Below are 21,065 nucleotides of genomic sequence, written 5' to 3'. Positions count from 1 at the left end.
CATTGAAAGCAGACTCTTACTCCAGAGAAGCTGAGAGGACAAATGCCCCAAGAGCAGCTGAGAGTGACATTTTGAAGAGGAGCTGCAGCCTAGAGAGGAACATCCTGGTAGAAAGCCATTTTGAAACCAAAACTTGCAGCAGAAGCCAGCCACATGCCTTCCCAGCTAACAGAGCTTTTCTCAACGTCATTGGCCATCCTGCAGTGAAGCGTTAGCAAACTAGAATACCTGTGGAGTAGCCCGTGTGAAGAAGAACTGCAGACACCCACAGGAGGGAGCTTAGAAGCAAATCCTCCAGCCTCTGCCACATGATGGCATCCATGTGGGAAACTGAACCACAACCACCCAACTTAAGGCTGTCATTTGGCCAGAGCACAGTGCCGGCACCTAGAAAGTGCTCAGTAAGCATTAACTATTGTTGTTGTTAAGTTGCAAGGAGGAAGATGCTAGATCAGCCTAATGAAGAACCTTCTAACAATGGTTGTCTAACAGTGAACCAGGCTGAAGGTGAGGGAGTGAGCTTCCCATCCTAGGAGAATGGCCCACCTCTTGTCTAGGATGCCACAGGGGAACTCAGGCTTCCCTGAGCCACGGGCCCCTGGGTTGAGATACTTCAGTATACCCCCATAGCATTATGAGCAGGTGGCAGCAGTTTCCAGTTCTCCCCAGTTCCCTCAGACCTTTGACTCACGGGCACAAAGAGCCTGAAGCAGCAGGCAGAAATGGTATCCCTGAAAAAACAAACACAGACCAGACTTATCTTTCCATCAGCTCCAGTTTATGATTGCACATTAAATTCAATCACTTTCTTTAGGAGCCTGGTGTTGGGCCCATCATCTCTAGCCCAGTGCCATCCATTCTAGCTTTCCCCAGGAGTGCAGATAGACCAGCCGCCTTCCTAGTGTACGCTAATTAATTTATCTCATGCTTGTGATTTTACAGCGTTTAAGTGCTGGAGCATTTCTGTTTATTCTTCTCCCTGCAAAGCACCTCAGGTTGCATAAAGACCATGAATCTCCATTGCAAACGCCGTCTGTCTTGGGCTGCAGAACAGCCCGCCGGCTGCCTGTTGTCTTGCTGGCACTGCCTCTTACAGCCAAAGTAACACATCCATTAATTTATCCTTAATGACATTTTGACATCCCAATCAGTTCATCAGATGTTCCTTATGCAAGACTTCTCCCGCACAGCCCGGCCAGGATGCCAGGCCACCCGTGATGCATAATGCATGAGACCAGGGCACCGCTCGGTACCTCTGACAGACAGACGCATCTGCAACTTGCAGACTGCATGTTCCTAGCAGCACCAGCTCCCTGAGGGGGCCACACCGCCCTTCGGAGCCATTTTCTTCTGCACTTCCAAGTGCTATGTTTGGGAGAAACTGGTCAGTTCAGGGTTAGGGGTCCCTTGTTCAGAAACACGAGCACCACAATGCTCTCTGGGGGGTGGGGGAGAAGTAAGGGTATATCAAGCCCCCACCCTACTCAAAGTGCTTAGAAGCTTTATTTCCACTCAATTCAAGTGGAAGAAGGACCTGTGACAAACTTAACATTTTGAATTTCATGATTACCGTTACTACTTAAAAATAAGATTGCAGAGACGTTCTGATGATAATAATGGATCTCAAACAGAAAGGGAAATCATCCTTAGTACTTTCAACTTAACGCATCAGCCATCCACACACAGATGTTCTTTCTCATAGTTGTAATCACAATGTAGACACCATTTTATTTTCTAGTTTTATAACTTATTATAATCCAGTTAGCATTTTTCCATGTTGTTACCTAGTTTTCATTTTTAATGGCAGTCCATCATTTTAACAGCTGCATAATATTCCATCCAGGAGATACACCATAATGTACTGAGCCAGTCCCATATTGTTAGACATTTACGCAGCTGTAACTAATTGTTTGCTATTAAAGAGAAACGGCAGAGCAGGGTGAGGGAGAGAGCAGGGCTCTGCAGGCTGAAGAGTTGGTGCTCAGATACCACCAGTTCCCTTTAACTTTTTTGTGAGTTTAGGATTATCCCTTCTAGGCCCCCAGATCCCTTATCTATAAAACAAAAAATTGATCACCACCTTGTAGTGTTGTTGTAAGATTAGAGACATTTTGGAGATATAGGTAGCCACTAAATGTTAAACAATGACATTCATATGTACGTACCAGTGGTTCTAAATCAGGAGCAGTTTATACCCCCCCACCCACCCTCTTCACCCCCACCCCCACTGAGACATCGAACTATGTCTGGAGACATTTTTGATTGTTATGACTAGGAAAGAAGGGACTACTGGCTTCCAGTGGGTAGAGGCCAAGGATGTGGCTAAACATCCCACAATGCACAGGAGCAGACCCCCACAATAAAGAATTACCCAGTTCAAAATGTCAATCATGCTGAGGTTGAGAAGCCCTGGTATGTAAGAATCCTGGGTTAAAGAATATGTGGTATTATGTTCATTGACAGTTTTGAAAGGAATGGGGTGGAGCTGAGGATGGGATTGAGATTCGAGGTGACTGCTGGAGGAAAGAGCAGAGAAATGGGAGGCCTGCCCTGGGGGTGGGGGGTGGGGTGACATTCCATGGACCAGAGTCCCCAGCAGCTCCTGGGAACTAGTTAGACATGCACAATTTCAGGCCCTACTCATATACTGACTCAGTAACTCTGGGGATGGGGTCCAGCAATCCGTGTGTTAACACACCCTCCAAGTGGTTCTGATGCATGCTCAAGTTTGAGACCTACTGCCAGGCACCATCCCACGGAAACGGGCCAACTTAAAGTAGAGCAAGTAGGACCTTGTGAAGAAATATATTAAAGTTGTCAGGAGCAAGTCATGGGAAAGCGCAAATTGGGGACAGAGCAACAATCAAGGAATGAAAAATGTTCATTCATTCAGTCATTCAATTAGCATTTTTAAAGCTTTACCACATAGTGCCAAGTGCTATACTAGGTGCTAGAGAAAATACAAATAAGAGCTAATGTGCCTTGATTATTATGGAAGATGATGAGAGCGGGCAGGCAAATGACTAGGTACAAAACAGACATAAGTATGTCCTATAATGGAGAGGTCACAAACAGCTTCCTGAAAGAAGCAATTCATGAGGGTAGACCCTGAAGGATGTGTGATCATCTGTTAATAACATTAATTCAACAGGTTTTTACTGAGTACCTGCCTGTGCCATAAAATGCACAAGACCCCGGGGAATGGCTAGTGAACAGAGCCAACGTGGACCCTGCCCACGTATTTACCGTGTAGCGAGGAGACAGCCACAGGGGGCTGAAAACCAGCAAGCAGGAGGGTCGCAGGTGGGGCTTGAAGGTCTGGGTTGGAAGAGGGTGAGAGGAGGCAGGTGCAGGCTTGTGAGAGGGAAGCCCTCTGGGACCCCTGGGCTGAGAGCTAAGTAAAGGGGGGCACATGGGTGTACAGTGGAGAAGGTTCGTTACCTGGGTTTGAATCCCAGTTCCATCTCCTAAGCCTTGGTGACTTGCAGCGAGTTCCTGCAACTGTCTCTGCTTTACTCTTTCATCTGCAAAATGGCAACAGTAAGTCACTGACCTCATAAGAATTGAAAGAGTTAATTCTCTGTGTTTGTAAAAGCGTAGAATTGTGCCTCACTCATAATAAGTGCAAATAAACATTTAATAAGTAAATGAAATAAATTTAGGACTTAGCATTTTCATGGTCACTTGAGAAACACCAGCCTTTGCCATGGCCCTCAGATGTCAACTCTACCCTGTAGTGAAAAGGGTACGTCTGTGGCAACTTGATCAGAGATTGGAAGACTGAGCCTGAGCCTGGCATCCAAGATTTCTAACTCCCGACCCCCAACTTCCACTAAGAAAACCTGATATGGGACTCTTCCCTAATTTCCACCAACTGAAGGGAGGCTCCACTGTATCAGTAGTTCTCAAACTTTAGCATGCATTAAAATTGCCTGGAGGGCTTGTTAATCATCTGGAGTTTCTGATTGAACAGGTCAAAGTGGGGCCAGAGAAACTGCATATCTAATACGCTCCAGGTGAAGCCAAGGCTGCTGATCCCAGGACCACACTTGGAACCACCAATCTACATCAGTGGGCTCAAGCTTGGTGGCACATCATAATCACCTGAGGAGCTTCGAAAAACCCAAATGCCCAGGCTGCACCCCAGATCAATTAAACAAGAATCTCATCAGTAATCTTCAAAGCACCTGGTTGATTTATGCTGCCAAGGTTGGGAAGCATGGCTCTGGAATACATTAAGTAATGTTTTAGAGAAAAGCCATTCTTCAGGGTATCTGCTTTAAAGAATCCATGTTTAATAAATAATGAGATTATTTATATTAGCATGGCAATTTCTTGTATTTAAATGACTGTAATACCAGGGAGCATTTCATTAAGCGCTTACTGTGGACCATGAATTGTGCAAAATGCTTTGCAAGCAACAAAGCATTTAATCCTGTCTTCCACCTTACAAGGGGAGTACAACTGTTACCTGTGTTCTACAGACATGAGGAAACTGACACACAGTGGGATGAGCAACTTGCAAGAGCTCACACAGCTAGCATGAGATGCAGCCAAGTTTTGATGCCAGGCTGTCTGGCACCAAAGCCCATGTGTTAACTGCCATGCCATCCTGCCTCCTGATGTAAGAGAAAGCTGTCTGGTGTGTTCTCCTTTAAATCCTGAATATTTCCTGACCCTCACTTACACAATTGAGTAGTTTTGTCCAGCCTCAGCCTCAGTTACAGTAATTCAGAGTTAGGGGAGTTTGGACCGATGTGGTTTTGCTTTATCTATATGTGGCTAGAAACATGGGTTCACATGGGTTCCGTGAACTAGATTTGCATTTCCAGTCTCATCCCCAGAAGAAAAGTAGAGGAATATTGGGACAGGTGCCCTGAGCTGGCAGGCAGAAAGCAGGGCTTTGGGTCCCGGGCTTCAACCAACGTGCTTGTGCCTTGGCTGAGCCCTGCCCCTGTTCAGTCCTCAGCTGCTGCTTCTGTAAAATGAGAAGATGATGCCAGGTGACCTGCAGTTTCCCTGTGTAACTTTAGTAAGATCTGATCGTGTCAATGCAGAACATCCTGGCTGCAGAGAGTGGGATGCCAGTGTTGACTAGCAATGGGGCCTGCTGTGTGTTCCCTCTGTCCGCCTCCTATGGACTGAGACATCTCTCTGACTCTGGGGTTCTGATCTTTGGGGTATCCTGGGAAAGTCTGCCCAGAGATGCCATTGGCAGATAGGCCAGGGGGAGAGCCCCATGGGGAAGATCCTCATCCTGATCAGTGTCTCCCTGGGAGAGTGGACACAGATCTTCACATACAGAGAAAAACCCTAGGAGGAACCCCCTAAAGGGCACCCCCACTCCACAACTGGGTGGGGACAGGAGACCAGAACAGATTCAAAAGGCTTTGTGGAATCCAGGTGTTTGTAACCCCCACCTCCTCTTTTCCAAGTGATTTTCCAGTCTCTACTTGAACTCCTCCAATGATGGGGAGCTCATTACTTCAAAAAGCCTATTTAGGGCAGGGTCATGTCTGCCTTTTCACATCGTGGCCCCCTTCCATCGAACAGCCACTGGTACAAAGTAGGTGCTCATTGAATATTTGTTGAATAAACTAATGAGCAATGAGGAAGAAACTACTCATTTTGCCTGAAGAGGAGGTGAAGATTTCTAAGAAGAGTAGAGACCATTTCAGTTGGGCCTTCAAAGGTAAAGAGAAGGTTGCCAAGGAGTAAAAAAATAGGAAGGACAATTCAGGCCTTAGATGCTTGCGAAAGAGACTGAAGCAGTTCTGTTTGCTAGAAATTTCTTCCTTGTATCAAGCCAACCTGAACCGAATTCTGCCTCCTTGGGCCACCCAGAGCCAGACGTCAGATGTGTGAAGAGAGCGAACCTGAGTTTTCCCTCTCCATGAGAAACATCCCTGGTTCTTTCAGACACATCTCTTAACAAGAGTTGAGAACCCTTCCCGGAGCTTCATCCCTCTCCCCACAGACATCCCACCTGCCACTCTCCGTCATAGAGTGGTGCTCAGAATAAATCCCAGGGCTTACAGGCCATCGCCTGCCACCCACCCCTCGCTCCATTGACAAGCAAAGGTCAGCAAGACCTCAGAGCAATCTGTAAAGCAAAGAATGCCAAGAGCTGCAGCCACATCACATCATCCCTACCTGTCAGAAACAGTAAACTTCAGGTTGCTCTGTCTTAAAACATTCTTCAGCTCTGGAAATATCCCCAAAGAGGAATAAGCAAATTTATGCAGCCTCTCTTTTTACCAGCTTGTGGTACCCCCTGCTGGTGAAATTGGGTGACCCAATTGGAAAGAATCCCGAACAGGAGAAAATATTCCAAGCTCAGGAGAGTACTCGGGTCTTGAAGGCTCTGAGGAGCCCAGGAATTCTGTGATGGTCACGTGTGTTGTGACTAGTTCATGAGTTGTTGTTTTTTTTATTATTTTTATTTTTTGCATTCTATTCTTCTGGATGCTCTTTGAGCTCTGGGGGAAAACATCTCTGACTTCTGTGAACTTTCCATTAATTCTGCAAACATTCAAGAGTTCTGTCAAGGCTACAGAAAGGGTATGCTAAGCTGTAGCCAAAAAATATTCATACAAATATTCCAAGTAAAAAACTATGCAGTTTTTCTTTCTCTTCTCTTGTACTTATCTTCTTTGAAAGTGGTTATAATTTGCACACAGAGTAGGATGACAATCTTCTCTACACTTCAAATTGTAGACTTTTAAATCTCAATTTGTGTAATAAATTTATTGAGCACCGGCTCTGTGCCAGACACTCAGCAAGAAATTGGAGTGGGTGCAAGAAGTGAAAAGCCCTTCTCCAAATGGTTCTTGCCCTCCAGGGTGAGAAAGGTGAATCGCTGCAGTATGACTAGACACAGGCTCAGCTGACACATCACCACAGCCTCCCCTCCTCTCCTGGCTGGGACCAAACCAGCTATTATCTCTCATAGCACCAGGTATTTCTCCTTCTTGACAGTTGACACACACACACACACACACACACACACACACACACGGACACACACATGCTTAATGCCTGCCTTGGCCATTCATCTTTGTGCTCCGTGAGGATCAGGGTCATGTCTTTTTGTCACACCAGGTCTTCTTAACTTTCTAGCAGAGAATGGTAAGTGTAGGTGCTCAATTAATATTTGTTCAATGGATGAGTCAGGCAAGAGGAGAAAACTCCAATTTTGTCCTGGGGAGGAAAGGGAAGCTGCAAAGGAGAGGAGACATTTGAATTGAGCCTTGAAGGAGGAGATGGAGATGTCCGGGGAGAAGGATGGCAGCACAAAGGAAGAGGGAGTGTTGAGGAATGTTGAGGAATGGCAGGGGCGGGGGGTGGGGGTCTTAAAAGGAGATATGTGTGGAAGACGAGGCTGGAGATGAAGCCTGGAGCCATAGCTTGAGGGTTCTGCATGCCCTACTCACAGGTTTGGATTTTCTCTTCTTAAGGGAAAAAAATTGGGCAGGGGGAGGGGATAAATTGAACTCTTTGACAATGGAAATGCTTATCAATTTCCTTGAATTACTAAGAGAGTTTTCATTATTTAAATTTTGAATTCTAATATAATAGAGACAATCCCCAAACTGTGGCTTTGTCTTATTTCCTTCTACATCACCTCCACTTCCACCCTGTAGCTATGTTTACCTATTGCCAAAATTCATACATATATATACACATATACATTTAAATTAATTTTGTTGTTATTGTCACCATGATTAAGTAGTAACCATCAGCCATAGACTAAATACTAAGGATGTCATATATCTGATTTTTTGCAAGTCGTTTAGTTTTCCAATTTTTAAATATCTATATGTTTTCAAGAAGCTTAATGTTTCATTTTTTTTTTTTATCCAGGCAGTCAGAGCTACCCAAACATATCTGTAAAACGCCATTTTTCATAGAAGTAGTGCAACCTTTTTGTATTATTATTCCTTCGGAAAGCAGTGATTTGTGCCCAAGACAACCCCTTCCATATTATTTTACCCTGAAAGGAATGAGAGTGTTTGGGAGTGGTGTCCCCAAGGAAATATCAAAGCCTCTGATACATATTCATTTATAGTTTTAAAGTTAACTCTCTTATCGGGTTTCCTTTCATTTCCTGCTGGGGTAATGTGAGCAGAGCTTGGATGGAGGCAAAAAATCTGCTGTATATCTTTTCAAATTTATGATTAAGAAGGTCACATATACATTTTTAAACACTTTTCTTTTTGATAATAAATGAAGAATAAAATTTTGAAATGTCAGCAGCAGCAGAATTACTCATTTCTCTTTCCTTGATTCTGCTTGCCCCCGTCTGATTGCCTGCTGGTGGGGAGACAAGCCGTGGTTCGCCATTCCTGGTTGCTTTTCTGTCTGCCTGGAATAGTTCCACTAGTTGAACACTATGCCGGTGGCCACAAGATCGTCACCGAAAGATGCACTCCTTGTCCTGAGTGTCCTTCACTCCCCAGGCCAGTGAAAAACAAACAAACAAAAATCCCATTTTAGGCTGTGTTTGAAGGGTTATGTCCAAAGTGAGGGAGGTGAAGGTGCCTCTCCTCTTGGACTGGATTCCTGGTCCAGATTCCATGTCCACCCTTCTCCACTCAGCTGTCTGCCTCCCAAGGGTGGTCTATGGACACTCCCTCCGAGGGATCCTTTGTCTCTGGCTTCTACGTGGGTTCAGCCAATGGAGAGCTGCTGCAGGAGATCAGGAGAATGGAGGGTGAAGTCGGGGGGTTGTTGCCTCTGGTTCTTTCCCTGTGAGGTTGTCTAGGGCTCTTTGTGTCCAAGACAGGGCCGGTGCTTCTCTCCGTGTGGCCTCCTCTCCGCAACACTCTCCTTTGGGGCTCTGGTAACTGCTTCTTCCGCTTATCCCTCAGGACTCACAGGTGGGAGCAGCTCTTCTGTCAGTGTATTACACCGCGTTATACCTTGGGTTTCCCTACAACCTTGTCAATAGTCCTTTTAAAAATAAGTCCTGCTCAAATTATCCTCATTTGAATGTGCCGTCTATCATTCTTCTGTATGCTCGACACATAGATCATGGGACCCATACTTTAAGGAGGATACTATGAAACTCAAATATGCCCAATAAGTCTGGTTTCATCCTTTATCTTGAATACCTTCTCTGACATTGCCTCTTGAAACTGTCTATCCCATGATCAGATAAATTTTGGAAAATTATTCCCTGCATTGACTGAATTTGATCTCTCTGGTATATCTACTCTTTCCCTGTTGACATAGGAGTGACCAAGATTGGATTTGAAACCAAGTCCTCTGAGGAAAGGAAGAAGAGACCTGAAGGAATTTACTCTCAAGGAATTTAATGCATAGCCCATATCTCTTCATATAATAGGAATTTGATCATTATATTTAGCTGAATAAATATTGAGAAGACTTAGAGGGACTATATGGCTTTTTAGAAATATTTGAATAACTGTCATATGCTAGAGGCATTAATCATATTGTCATATCTCTGATCAGTTAAAATTCAAGGGAAGTAGATTTCAAATCCATGTAAAGAAGAACTTTCTAACCATCCAGATCCCTGGTGAGAGGTCAAGTCTCCATCACTTGATAGAATCCAGAGGGAGATGGGCTGTCACAGGTGGGACTGTCAGAGAGCGGAGTCAGACATGGAATGTAGGGGACTAGATGGCAATGACATAAAAACAAGAACAGCGGCTGCCATGTGTTGAATGCTCACTCTGTGCCAGCCTCTGTGCTCCATGTGTTTCATGCATTATCTCATTTAATCCCACATAACCCAAGGAGGTCTGTGCTGTTATTTGCCATAGTACACAGATGAATAGTTCAGGATTTAAAGCAGTTAAGGAAATTTGCCAGGGTCATGCAGCTAGCAGGAGAAGTAAACAGAATATGAACTCACTTCTGCCTAATGCCAGAACTGATGGTTTTAACTTCCAGTGGTCAGTGTCAGAATCAAACTTCCTATTTCAATGAGCCTGTGTGCTTCTGTGTGTTTCTTTAGCTCTCCAGACGAGTCTAATTTACACCAAAGTTTGAGAACCACTGCTATACCCTATTATAAATTCCCATCTGGTTCTGAGGTTCTATTATCCAAACAGGAATAGCTATGCATCAAATTTAGGTTTAACCTTTCTCCTTTAGAGCTATAAAACAAACTAACCTTCACCTTCACCCATTGCCAACCACCAGCTCTGGCTTCAATCTACCATTTTTGGTGGGTTCATTTTACAAGGTGGGTTGCTGAGAAAAGCCAAACTCCATTTTCAGTCTTTCTTGGAATTATGGAAAAAGAAACCCTAATCTGGTCTCTTCTTCCCTTTCAAAGAAGGGTAATGGAAGCATCATGCAGTCTCACTGATTTCCTACTTTAAGCTCAAGTATAGCCCACTCCCACTGTTGGGGATGAGGCAGGATGGGTCTCATGTTTCTGAGTAAGTGGAAACCATTGATGGTTTCAGGAGAACTTATACTTATTCCACCCTGGCATTGGAGGGCCCATCTTGACTCTGTTTCTGAGGAATGATACAGGTTAAGAAGGTGAGGATGAAGGGTGGGGAAGGAGGGCCATCTTATCTTCCCAATGCTTTAATGCAACTGACTGCATCTGACTGTGATTTCTCCCCTTGCACATGTCCCAAAGGAAGCTGGCCAAGAAGCAGAAGGAGACACAGAGTGGAGCCCAGAGGGAAATGGGACCCGTGGCCTCAGCTGATAAACCCACCACCAAGCTCAGCACGAGTCGCAATGAGGAAGGCTTCTCCTCTAGTTCTCAAGATGTGAATGGATTCAGTAAGTTGAGCCAACTAAATGGGGTGGGGGAATCTGTGATCCAGCAGCCTTGAGCTTGGTTCTGCTTCCTCTTCTGCAGACCCTTCGCAGGGTAGGGCACGTGGTCGGGATGTGTTTGCTAAAACTGCCAAAATGCAACATGCCAGAAATGTGTTGGCTTTTAACAATGGGGATTTATTAAGTTACAATTCTAAGACTGAAAATGTGCAAATTAAGGCATCAACAAGAGGACATCTTCTCTGAAGAAAGGCTGCTGTCATCCAGGGTTCCTGTGTCAGATACCAAGGCACATGGCCAATGTCTGCTGGTCCTTTGCTCCCGGGTTTTGTTGCTTTCAGCTTCTTATTCCAGTGACTTTCTCTGTGAGCATCTGTGGGTCCTCTGTTAGCATCTCCAGGGCATTTCTCTCCCTGAGCTGTCTCCAAAAGGCTCTGCCTTTTATCCTCTCATAAAGGACTCCAGTAACAGATTAAGACCCACCTTGAATGGGCTGGGTCACATCTCGGTTGAAACAACTTAATCAAAAGGTCCCACGCACAACAAGTTTGCACCCACAAGAATGGATTAAAAGAACATGACCTTTTCTGAGTACATAACAGCTCCAAAGTATTTGGAGGATGCTTCCCTGGGATGGTCTGGTATGAAGACCCCTGGCAAAGACATGGGTACAGGTCATCCTAACTGTCTGTGGATGTAGAAACAAGTTAAAAAAAAAAAAAAAAAAAAAAAAAGAAGAAGAAGAGGGGGAGGAAGTGGAGAAGGAGGAGGAGTAAAAGGAGGAAAATATGCAATAATGAACTAAGTGCGTTATAGACTTCAAAACTATTTCACACAAACTGTGTAAGGTAGGTGAGTCATGGATTATTACCAACTCCATTTTGAGTGCTTAGGAAGTGACTTCTCCAAAGTCCCATGGATGATGAGTGACATGTCCAGATCTGGAACCTATGCCTCCCAAACCTTGGCTAGTTCCAAGCTACAGCAAGCGTTCCAAGTGGACTTTAGTTAAGGGTCCCTAAGTCCTCCTGCAGTGTTAATACAGGATCCCACGCTAGTACCAGTGGCCAGCATTTCAGGGTTAACCCTCATCCAAAGTTGAACCCAAAGACTGTTTTTATCTTTCAATCATGCCTTAAGCCAGTTATTTTCCTGGATTTAATTAAAAGGCCAGATTCCCCAACTTCTGCTCCAACTGTTGGGGAACACAGGAAATCTCAAAGAATATGAGCCAAACTTCCTCTACAAACTGTGTAAATTGCAAACAGCAAAAACCACATGTGTAAAAATCACTTTAGATCTGATCAGCTTAGGATGATGTGGGTCTAGGAGAGGATGGAGGAGGAAAGGAATCCGATATAGAGTGACCCCTTCTAGGTTGCAGGCACCATCTCTCATTTCATCCCTGCAGCCTCATGAGGTGTTTAATAGGATTGTTCCCATGGTACCGGTAAGGAATCCAAGGCTCAGTGAGTTTGGCAGACCTCTCTGCAGCCACATGGCTCCTTCCCGATGGATCCAGGATCTGAGAGTAACTCAAGTCCATGAATCCTCATCTCCAGTGCACCACAGAACCCATAAGGATGTGTGTGTGTGTGTGTGCAAAATAGACATATCGGGATCTCACCTCTTACCCACTGAATCAAAGTCTCCTGTGGGATGAGGGGTGGGCAGGGACTCAGGAACATGGATTTTGTAAAAGTAAGGGGTCATATGGGAGCCCTGGTTAAGCATACGGAAATTTGAGGGAGGCAATAGCTTTTTAAAAATATTGATGTGCTGCCTTGGGGAGGAGAGATTGGTTTAAAACCCATAGAAAAGTTGAAAGAAGAGTAAAATGAATACTCATATACCCTTCACCTAGATTCACTGATTATTAATGTTTTGCAAGATTTGCACTTTTGAGCGCGATCTCTCTCTCTCTCTCTCTCTATATATATATATATATATATACATATATTACATTTTTTCAGAACTATTTAAAAGTCAGTTGCAGACATCATGACACTATTTCCAGAGACTTCCTCATCTATTTCCTAAGAACTAGGACAGCTATTCTACATAACCACAATAAAATTATCTTACCCAGGAAATATAAACTTGTTTCAAAAATATCTAATATTCCAAATTTCCTTGGTGGCCCCCAAATGTTCTTTATCATTTTGTGTTGTTTTTTTTTTTTTTAAATTCCAGGATCCAATTAAGGTGCTTACATTGCATTTGGACATGCCGCTTCATCTCCTTTTGACTAGAACAGCCCTCCCACCTTTCTTTTGTCTTTCAGGATACTGACGTTTTTCATCATTATTGCATTCAGGTTAAACATTTTGGCAATAATACTGCATAGTGTGATGTTGTTTATTTCCCCTTGCATCCTGTCAAAACACATATAATAACACTTTGTCCATTATTGGTGATGCTAACTTTGAGCATTTCTTAAGGTTAGGTAATAGCTTTTAAAGTCCAAGTCCAAAGGCACATATTTTTACGAACAGATATTTAGCTTTGTTTTTTCTCAGAAAGCAGGGCAGGTTTGCAGTCTGCCTACCTGCAAAGCCAGTTCTTTTTGCATTCTCAACCCAGGTGAATCATTGATTCATACATTCCATATGAACCAAGAAAAGGGGATATTGACATAGACCAGGAGAGGCAGAAAAGGGACTGACCAGGAAATTGGCTTGGTTTGTCCTTAAAGAAAGAAAGGAGATTCCAAAGGTCTCTCATACTGAGCTTGCAGAGCCTTTGGCTGCACTAATTTGTCACTGGCTCTGCTTCTTTTGGCCCAGGGGCAAGGAAGTTCATTTGCAAATCTCTGGTGGAAAATGGTGGCCAAGTGGTTCCCCATTTGTCCAAGACATTTCCTATACAGGCCAGCGAAGGCCTCTTCTGCACACCTTTTTCCATTTGTAAAACTGCCATGGGGAGGACTCTGAATGTCAAAAAGATTACAGTCAGAAATCTGTGGCAATTGGTGTGACCTGGAAATTGTAGGTAATTTGGTCTCAAATTTTCTGATATCAAGAGAAAAACTGGGCAACACAGATTTCTTGGGTTTCAAAGGAAAACATCACCCCCTGTTTTCTCCATGGGCCAGACTTAGACTCTGACATGAAAACGCCAAGACAGGTAGTTTAGCCAACCAGGGAGAAAGAAGAAGCATATTCAGTGAAATATGTTTTAAAGGCCAGAGATAGTCTTTCCAAACGATTGATATGTGTGTGTATTGTGCTGTTATATTTTTACATGCACATATAGACACAGAAATATATGCACATGTACATACACATGTATATATATATTCATTTTAATGATATTACTTCTGAAAAACCAGGAATCAAAATTTCAACTGAATTCCTTACTCAGTTATAAAGAAATTTTGCATTTGTTTGAATCAATGAATATGTTAGGAGTCTATCTGTACATCTGATGTCCTCAAGCTGCAGCAACAAATATACTCTGGGAATTCTTTTGAATGCCCTAGACACATCAGATACCTTTTAAAATGCCCTGTGGAATCACTCAGATGAGATGTGAGGGGAAAAAAATGTAGGTAATGCTTACACTGGAGATGTAGAAATTGCTTCTGAAATCACCCTGATGTATGTAAAATTGAATCTATTTTCATGGCATTAGAGAAGTGACTGTCTGGCTTATGCATTGGCAGCTCTAAAAGGCACTAAGATTATGTGCAAAATGTTGGGGAAGAATTGAGACAAGACTAGTTGTCACATCAGAAAAGATTACAGAAGAATTCACCTGAGCAATTATTTCATTGAACATGTGGGCCCTTGACTAATTCAAATTCTGCCTCTCCTTGTGTAGGTTTTTTTTTTCCTGGGGTTTTCTATTCCAAGCAATTGCTAAGTTCTGCAACATCCATTCAAGCAAGCCTCCCAAACTGAATAGGGACACTGACCTCCGGGACTGAGGGTGATGGGGATTTGTCAGGTATGGGCTGTTGAGCTGGAGTGCTTTGGCATTCTTGAAAAAGAAGTGCATGTCACACTTCAGAGACAAACAATATGCATTGTTTTCAGTTTGAAGAAATGCAAGCTTTTATTAAGCAATCTGAGTTTGATCTTACTGCCCTGTGTACTTGATTGCTATTTTTTCCTGAGATCTTTTGCTCACTAGGATCGTTTTCCGGGTCTTTCTTCTGGTGTTTTCTCTTTATATGCATGCTTAAACTGTCTTCTTTATCTCTTTTGTTCATAGTGTCTCCTTGTCATTTTCAGTCTAAACCAAAAAATGCTCCAAAACAAATGCCTATTGAATTTACTATATGGGGACTTGGCCGTCAAACCCTTCCATAATGGTAGCTGATGCTCACCCACCAAGTGTCATCAGCTAACTCTGTCTTCAGTTCTCTGCTTTCATTCCATTGCATTGTTCCATATCTGATAGGTGAAGGCAATCCATCTCTAAAGTCATCAAACCCTGGGCCATCACGCTGTCTGCCATGTAAGGAAGCAGGCATGGTTGAGCACTTGGAGGTGAGATTTAAGGCCATTTTCTCAGCACTTAGCACATGCCCAACCATGTACTGAGTCCTGGAGCACATTTTGGGGAGGAGAGTAGTGACAAAGATTAATAATATGGGGCCTCATCTCGTAAGTAATAAACATCTCTCTGCTTGTAAGTTGTTCATAGTTTACAAAGTTCTTTTGCAAAATGCTTCCGTAATGGATCCTGATTCCTGCACCATAAGATAGGTTTATTCTGGCCCAGAGTCACTCAAAGAGGAAATGGTAGAGATAGCATTGGAAGCCAAATAGGGATATCTGACTCCAGAATCTGCATGCTCCCCCTGTACCCTGGTCGGGAGCCCACCTGTTGCTAATCTCACTGGAGTGAGGCCACTGGCTGCTGGGAGAGAGGGAGAACTCCACTCTCCTGCTGATGGGGCAACCGGCTTTCCTACCACAAGTGCGGAAGCTGCTGCTCACAGCTGTTCCCTGCAGGGAGGGCTGGGCTGGACACTGGCAGGAAGTGCCCAGAGTCCTGCGTGGTGCCAGGCTCTGGGATGAACATGATATCTAGCATTTTGGTCCATCCTCATGGTAACTCTGTATGGCTGACATTTCATTACCAAGCCCATTTTACAGTAGAGGGAACTGGAGCACTGAGGGATTAAAATGTCTCCCTGAAGTCACATGACAGATAGCGAGACCCAGACTCCAAAACCTGATCTACTTTCAAAGCCAAGCACCATCGACTTCCCTGGAACCTATGGTTTTCTCTCCACCACCAGCTGAGCGAAAGAGGCAAAAGAGAGCAAGGTGAAATAGCCCTCCGGACAGTGCCTTGTCCTGCTTCCTCACTCACTATTCACTTCAGAGCCAGAATCTCCTGCCGCGGGATCTCAGCCACCAAGTGGAGTCTGTCACTGGCAGGTTCTGTGGGAATTGTCCCACCAGGTGGGTCCATCCTGAGCTGTACCAAGCCCTGGATAGTTAATAGAGAGAGACGAGCCAGGAGTGGCCGGTCCAGGGAGGGCTCGCAGCCAGGTGGGGGAGATACGTGGTCCGTCCGGCAAAGAGCGTCTTTGCACAGTGCATCAGGGACTGCAGTTGCAGCCCGAACAAAGAGCCGCAGTGTGAGCAAATCATGCCAGGGGGCAGCCACAGTAGCCGCAGGAGCTATTTGCTGCTGCTGAGGAGTGTGGGCCCTGAAACCAATGTCCTCCCTGCCCTTCAGCCCACGATCTTGATTGGGACATAAAGGGGTTCCTTTGCAGGCAGGTCAGGGAATGCCTAAGTTCAGCAGAGATGAGATGGGCAGAGGAAAGAGCCAGGCGACATTTTAGTCTGATTATTTTAGGAATATTTTATGTAACTAAAGCAATTTGAACAGAGAAGACAGATGATTTTTAAAATGTGGTGAGGGATAGCTCAGGTTATGTTAAACTCCATGGGAAGCTTCCTTAACCTTTTTAGGGTCATGGTGAACCAGCTGGAGAAATGGGTCTCCGGGAAGATTGTTCTGACCTTGGCCTTCTCTAGGGAATCAATAGCCTTAATGATATATGATGTTAAGGATTAATAATGGCACCTTCTCTTTGTTCTGAACCTTCTCTGGGGCAGTCATTTTGATAGATGCTGTCCACGTGTTATCTCTAATCCTCAAAGTAGTGCAACCAAGTAGGAATTATCCTGATGACACTTAAGTTCTTAGGTACATTCCTGGTGTCACATCTTTGTGGTACCCAAGCTTGACCTGCCCTTCTACTTAAAACTCTTCAGTGGCTCCTTGTCCTTAAAGTAAAGGCTAAAACCCTAAATGTGGCTCCCTGGGCTCTCCATAGTCTGACCATTGGCCACCTCTCTGGCCCATCAGATGCCCATTGAGCATTTGTTTGAATGTATGACTGAATGAAGTGATAGAGCTAGAGTTCAAACCAAAATCTGGCTCCAAGCCCACACCTGGTTCCAACTCTTCTATTAGTAAATTCTGTTTTCCACTAAGCTGAAGTCTGTTCCCTGTAACTTCATCCATCCATCCATCCATCCATTCCTTTTCTTACACACAAGTAGCAATTGGTCAGCAACCAAGCACTGGCTGTAGTTTGCCTTCTGGTGCATGTAGGGTAATTGGATCAGTCTTTATTTTCCTGCAGCACTCTCCCCACCCCCCCCCCCCCCCAGTTTTAAATACTTCAGCTAAGTGGCCTCTACATTATCCGTCAGCCTTCTTCAAGATAGATTTTTGTTTTCCAATTTGTTCCAAATCCTGATGGGCCCCTCTGTCTCCATTTGGTCCCTGTCCACAGAGTGTGTGGTTTCCAAGATCAACATGGCCCTCTACATTGGGCTGAGTCACTGGAAATTCAGCAGACCTGCCACCACCCCCACTCTGGGTTCCAAATCTGGATTCAGAATACTCTGCTCACATTTGAATTAACCTCCAAGTGTCCTTCACATGTCTATCTAATAAGAGGTTGTTGCTTACTGCTAGGGTTGCCTCATTCAGTCCAGGAGAAGATGATTTTTTGAACCCATGTGAAGGATCCTACATTTTGTCTGTGTTGTTTTCCTAGTCTACCAAGATATTTTTTGAGTTCTGTTGAGTCAGCCAAATCTTCGCAGCTTGGGACCTCCAAATGTAATAATTATTAGATTGTTAATGTCATAATACTATTTATTACCTCTTTAGTATTAAGTATATTGCCAATTTTCATGCTGAGTGCTTTAGATGCAGTATCTTATCTCATTGGCATGCTGTAAGGATTAAGCAAATATTATGATTGTCCCTGATAATTTATAAGTGTGGAAACTGAGGCTCAAAAACTGTAAGGAAGTTGCCTAAGGCTTCACAGCTTTAAATGGCAAGGCTGGAACTCAAACTCAAGTCTGTCTGATAGCCCTAAGCTCATAGCCAAGACCATTCCACTACATATACTGCCTCCTGTGAAGTAGATATTATCACCCCCATTTTATAAATAAGGGAACTGAAGTCCCTTATTTATAAAGACATTGACTCAAAGTCATTTATTAAGTCATTGACTCAAAGCGGTGATTCTCAAAGCATGTTCCTCAGAAGCAAATTCTCAGGCTCCCACTCCAGACCTGTTGAATCAATAACCAGCTCTCCAGGTGTTCCAGATTTGAGTTGAGACCCACCAGCTGCAGGTAAAACCCAGGACTGTCAGACACTCCAACTCCCTTGTCCTCCATGTGCTAAGTTGTCTCTGATAATAGTAGCGTTACAGACATTCTGGGAGAGAAAGGCTCTAAGTTCACCTTGGGAGGGCCGTGGACTTGGGAAGATGCAAAAGCCCATCTATAACTGTGAGATCACACCAAACTCAGAGTTCCTATCCCACCATCTCTGGGGCTTTCATTTTGTCTGAACAGTGACAATCTACGAGTCAGGAAGGAACGAGTGGAAATTTACAAAGAAAAGCCATGATGAGTCACACAGTGAAACCAAGAGCTCAACAGAACATCGTGAACAGAAATAAAAAATGCATGAAATTCTGTTTGCAGGGACAATTATATTTTCTGGTTTCTCCAAGATTAAATTGAATCTAGGAGAAGGATTGAATATTACAAGCTTGCCACCTCCAGTTTTATTGAGTATTTTACAGGGATTATTGAATATTTTGCAATCATCCGCTTGGCTGAAAGATTAAAGGACACAGTTATTAAGTTCCTGGCAACCCGAAATTGAATGGAATTGTTTGCTCCTTGCAAGTGCAATATGGAAATTTAAGTGGTCCTGAGGAAGTAGACAAATTGTCCATCACAAACACTAAGGAGTTAAATTAAGACAAGTGTCTGAGAATGATATTGGAGTCAAAAAGTACTAGACTTTGAAAACTAAAGATCGCCTTAGATGTCATCTTATCTGACTCTCTCATCTTATAGATGAAGAAATGAGTCCCAGAGGGATTGCTCAAGGTCACCATTGAGTCCCCAGCAGAACCCGGCCTAGATACGGGGCTCTGAACACTCAAGTCCTTGCCCCATGGTCTCATTCAGAGAAATGAAGTACAGTCGATAATGGTTTGTTTCCTCATATTTTCTGTAGACCCTCAATACAATTTCTGCATAAATAGAACCTTCTTAAATTGAATTATACTTTTCATCTCCTGTTTATGGGTGTAGCTTAGGTGTTCCTTTAAATATTCATTGAATGTCGTCTATATACCAAGCATTGAAGGGATTGTAAAGATAAATAAGACATGGTCTCTGCCTTCAAGGATATCACTGCCCTCCAAGAGGAGACTTGTAAATGAATTAGTTTCAATAAATGTGATGAGTGATAGAGAAAAGGTATGTATAGTGTCCCAGGAACACTGATTGCAGATTCAGCAAGTGATTCATTCCGGCAACTAAGTTAGAGAATAATATGTAGGGAGATGGATTTTGATTTGAAGGAGGTGCGAGAAGACGGTGGTCGTGGAGGCCTGGTGGGCACCATGGGTTCAGAAAACGGGGCACCAAGTAATGTCTGTAGAGGGCAAATGGCCAGAGATGAGGCTGGAACAGGAGTGAAACCTGCCTGGGAAGGGCCTTATATTTGTGGCCAACTAAAATTTGCTTTCCAAGGAAAGTAACCCATTTGGAACCTGGCCTCATATTCTCCTTGAAGTGTATAGATTCATCTTTCTGTTGCAGATTAGTAACGACAGCATTTTACCAGCTACAAGACCGTAACTGTCATCATGGGCTAGCCTAGCCAGTCCCTTCTCAATACCCTTTTGAAGGGACTTTGTAAAGCTACAAAGCTGAAGTTGCTTTTGACAATTTATGCTAGACTACTACATTTTGAGAAAAAAATAAAATTGGTCTCTACACCTTACAGGTGGTCTTGCATTACAACAGGGCACTTAGAAAGTGCTTGTTAATCAGGGATAAAGACATGATGTTGAAAATGTAAATATATAGTTGCTAGGAAGCAGAATAAACTGAGCCTAGAAGCCATTTTTTTTCCTTCAGCTCAGAGCTGCAGCCTTGATCACTTAAAAACAAAGTTAATAATTCTACTAGATAATATTTTGTGAGTAATTACTGGACAAAGTGCTTTACATGCATCATTTCATCTTCTCAATAACTCCATAAGGCAGGTTAAGGAAACTGAGGCTCAGAGAACCTAGGTAATTTTCTCTAGGTCACACAGCTACCAAGAAACCTGTGTTTGTGTGATTGACCTATTAGGTGTCCCTCCTTGAAATACTTTCTTTGTTTGGCTTGGCTTCCGCTCTCCTTCCTCCCCAGCCGTTTCTTCACGTATTTTTTTGTTGTTCCTCCTCTTGTTCCCAACCTCTCACCTTTAAAGTGTCTCAGGCTTAGTCCTTAAAACTCTTCTCTGCTTATACTCACTCTAGGTGGGTGGCAATGACATTAAATGAGGTAATGAGCACAGGAAGAGGCCATATTTGGAGCAGAAGAGCAGGAGTTTAGATTTAGATCCAGGTGGGTTAGGTTTGAGGTGCCATTGAGTCATTGAAGAGATTTCAGCAGATAGTTGGGTCTGTGGGCCTGGAGTTTAGTGGAGGAGTCTGGCCTGGAGATATAAATGTTTGCTTCATTGTATGTATACATGGCGATGGAAAGACCACCATGAATAAGGAAACTGAGACCCACAGGTCACTCCACAAGTTAGTGGAAGAGCCAGAACTTCAAACCAAACTTACACAAAGGAGTATTTATGGAAAAACAGTCAATTAAAGCTGAGGGCTTAATGCTAAAGTGGGAGACTCTGAAAGTAGCAGTTAATGTGGCCCAAGTGCAGAACTTCTGGTCTTCTACCTGGATCCTGGGATGGAACGCAGAATGTGTGAAAGAGTTGATAAA

The 21,065-nt window shown here is 43.7% G+C and overlaps 1 protein-coding gene across 8 annotated transcripts in view; it reads left to right on the top strand.

The window, feature by feature from the left end:
• Positions 1 to 21,065, top strand: part of PTPRT (protein tyrosine phosphatase receptor type T) — a 1,173,155-nt gene that overhangs the window by 1,037,506 nt on the left and 114,584 nt on the right. For all 8 annotated transcript variants that reach the window (XM_037810913.1, XM_037810912.1, XM_037810909.1 and 5 more), the window contains one exon: positions 10,622 to 10,770. In XM_037810913.1, coding sequence (XP_037666841.1) covers positions 10,622 to 10,770 — 149 coding nt within the window. The remainder of the gene's footprint in view (positions 1 to 10,621; positions 10,771 to 21,065) is intronic.

This window comes from Choloepus didactylus, chromosome 19 (genome assembly GCF_015220235.1).
Source record: "Choloepus didactylus isolate mChoDid1 chromosome 19, mChoDid1.pri, whole genome shotgun sequence".
In the NCBI taxonomy this organism is placed as follows: Eukaryota; Metazoa; Chordata; class Mammalia; order Pilosa; family Megalonychidae; genus Choloepus; species Choloepus didactylus.
Note: the sequence above shows the minus strand (reverse complement) of the source record. Positions and strands in the feature narration are given on the sequence as shown.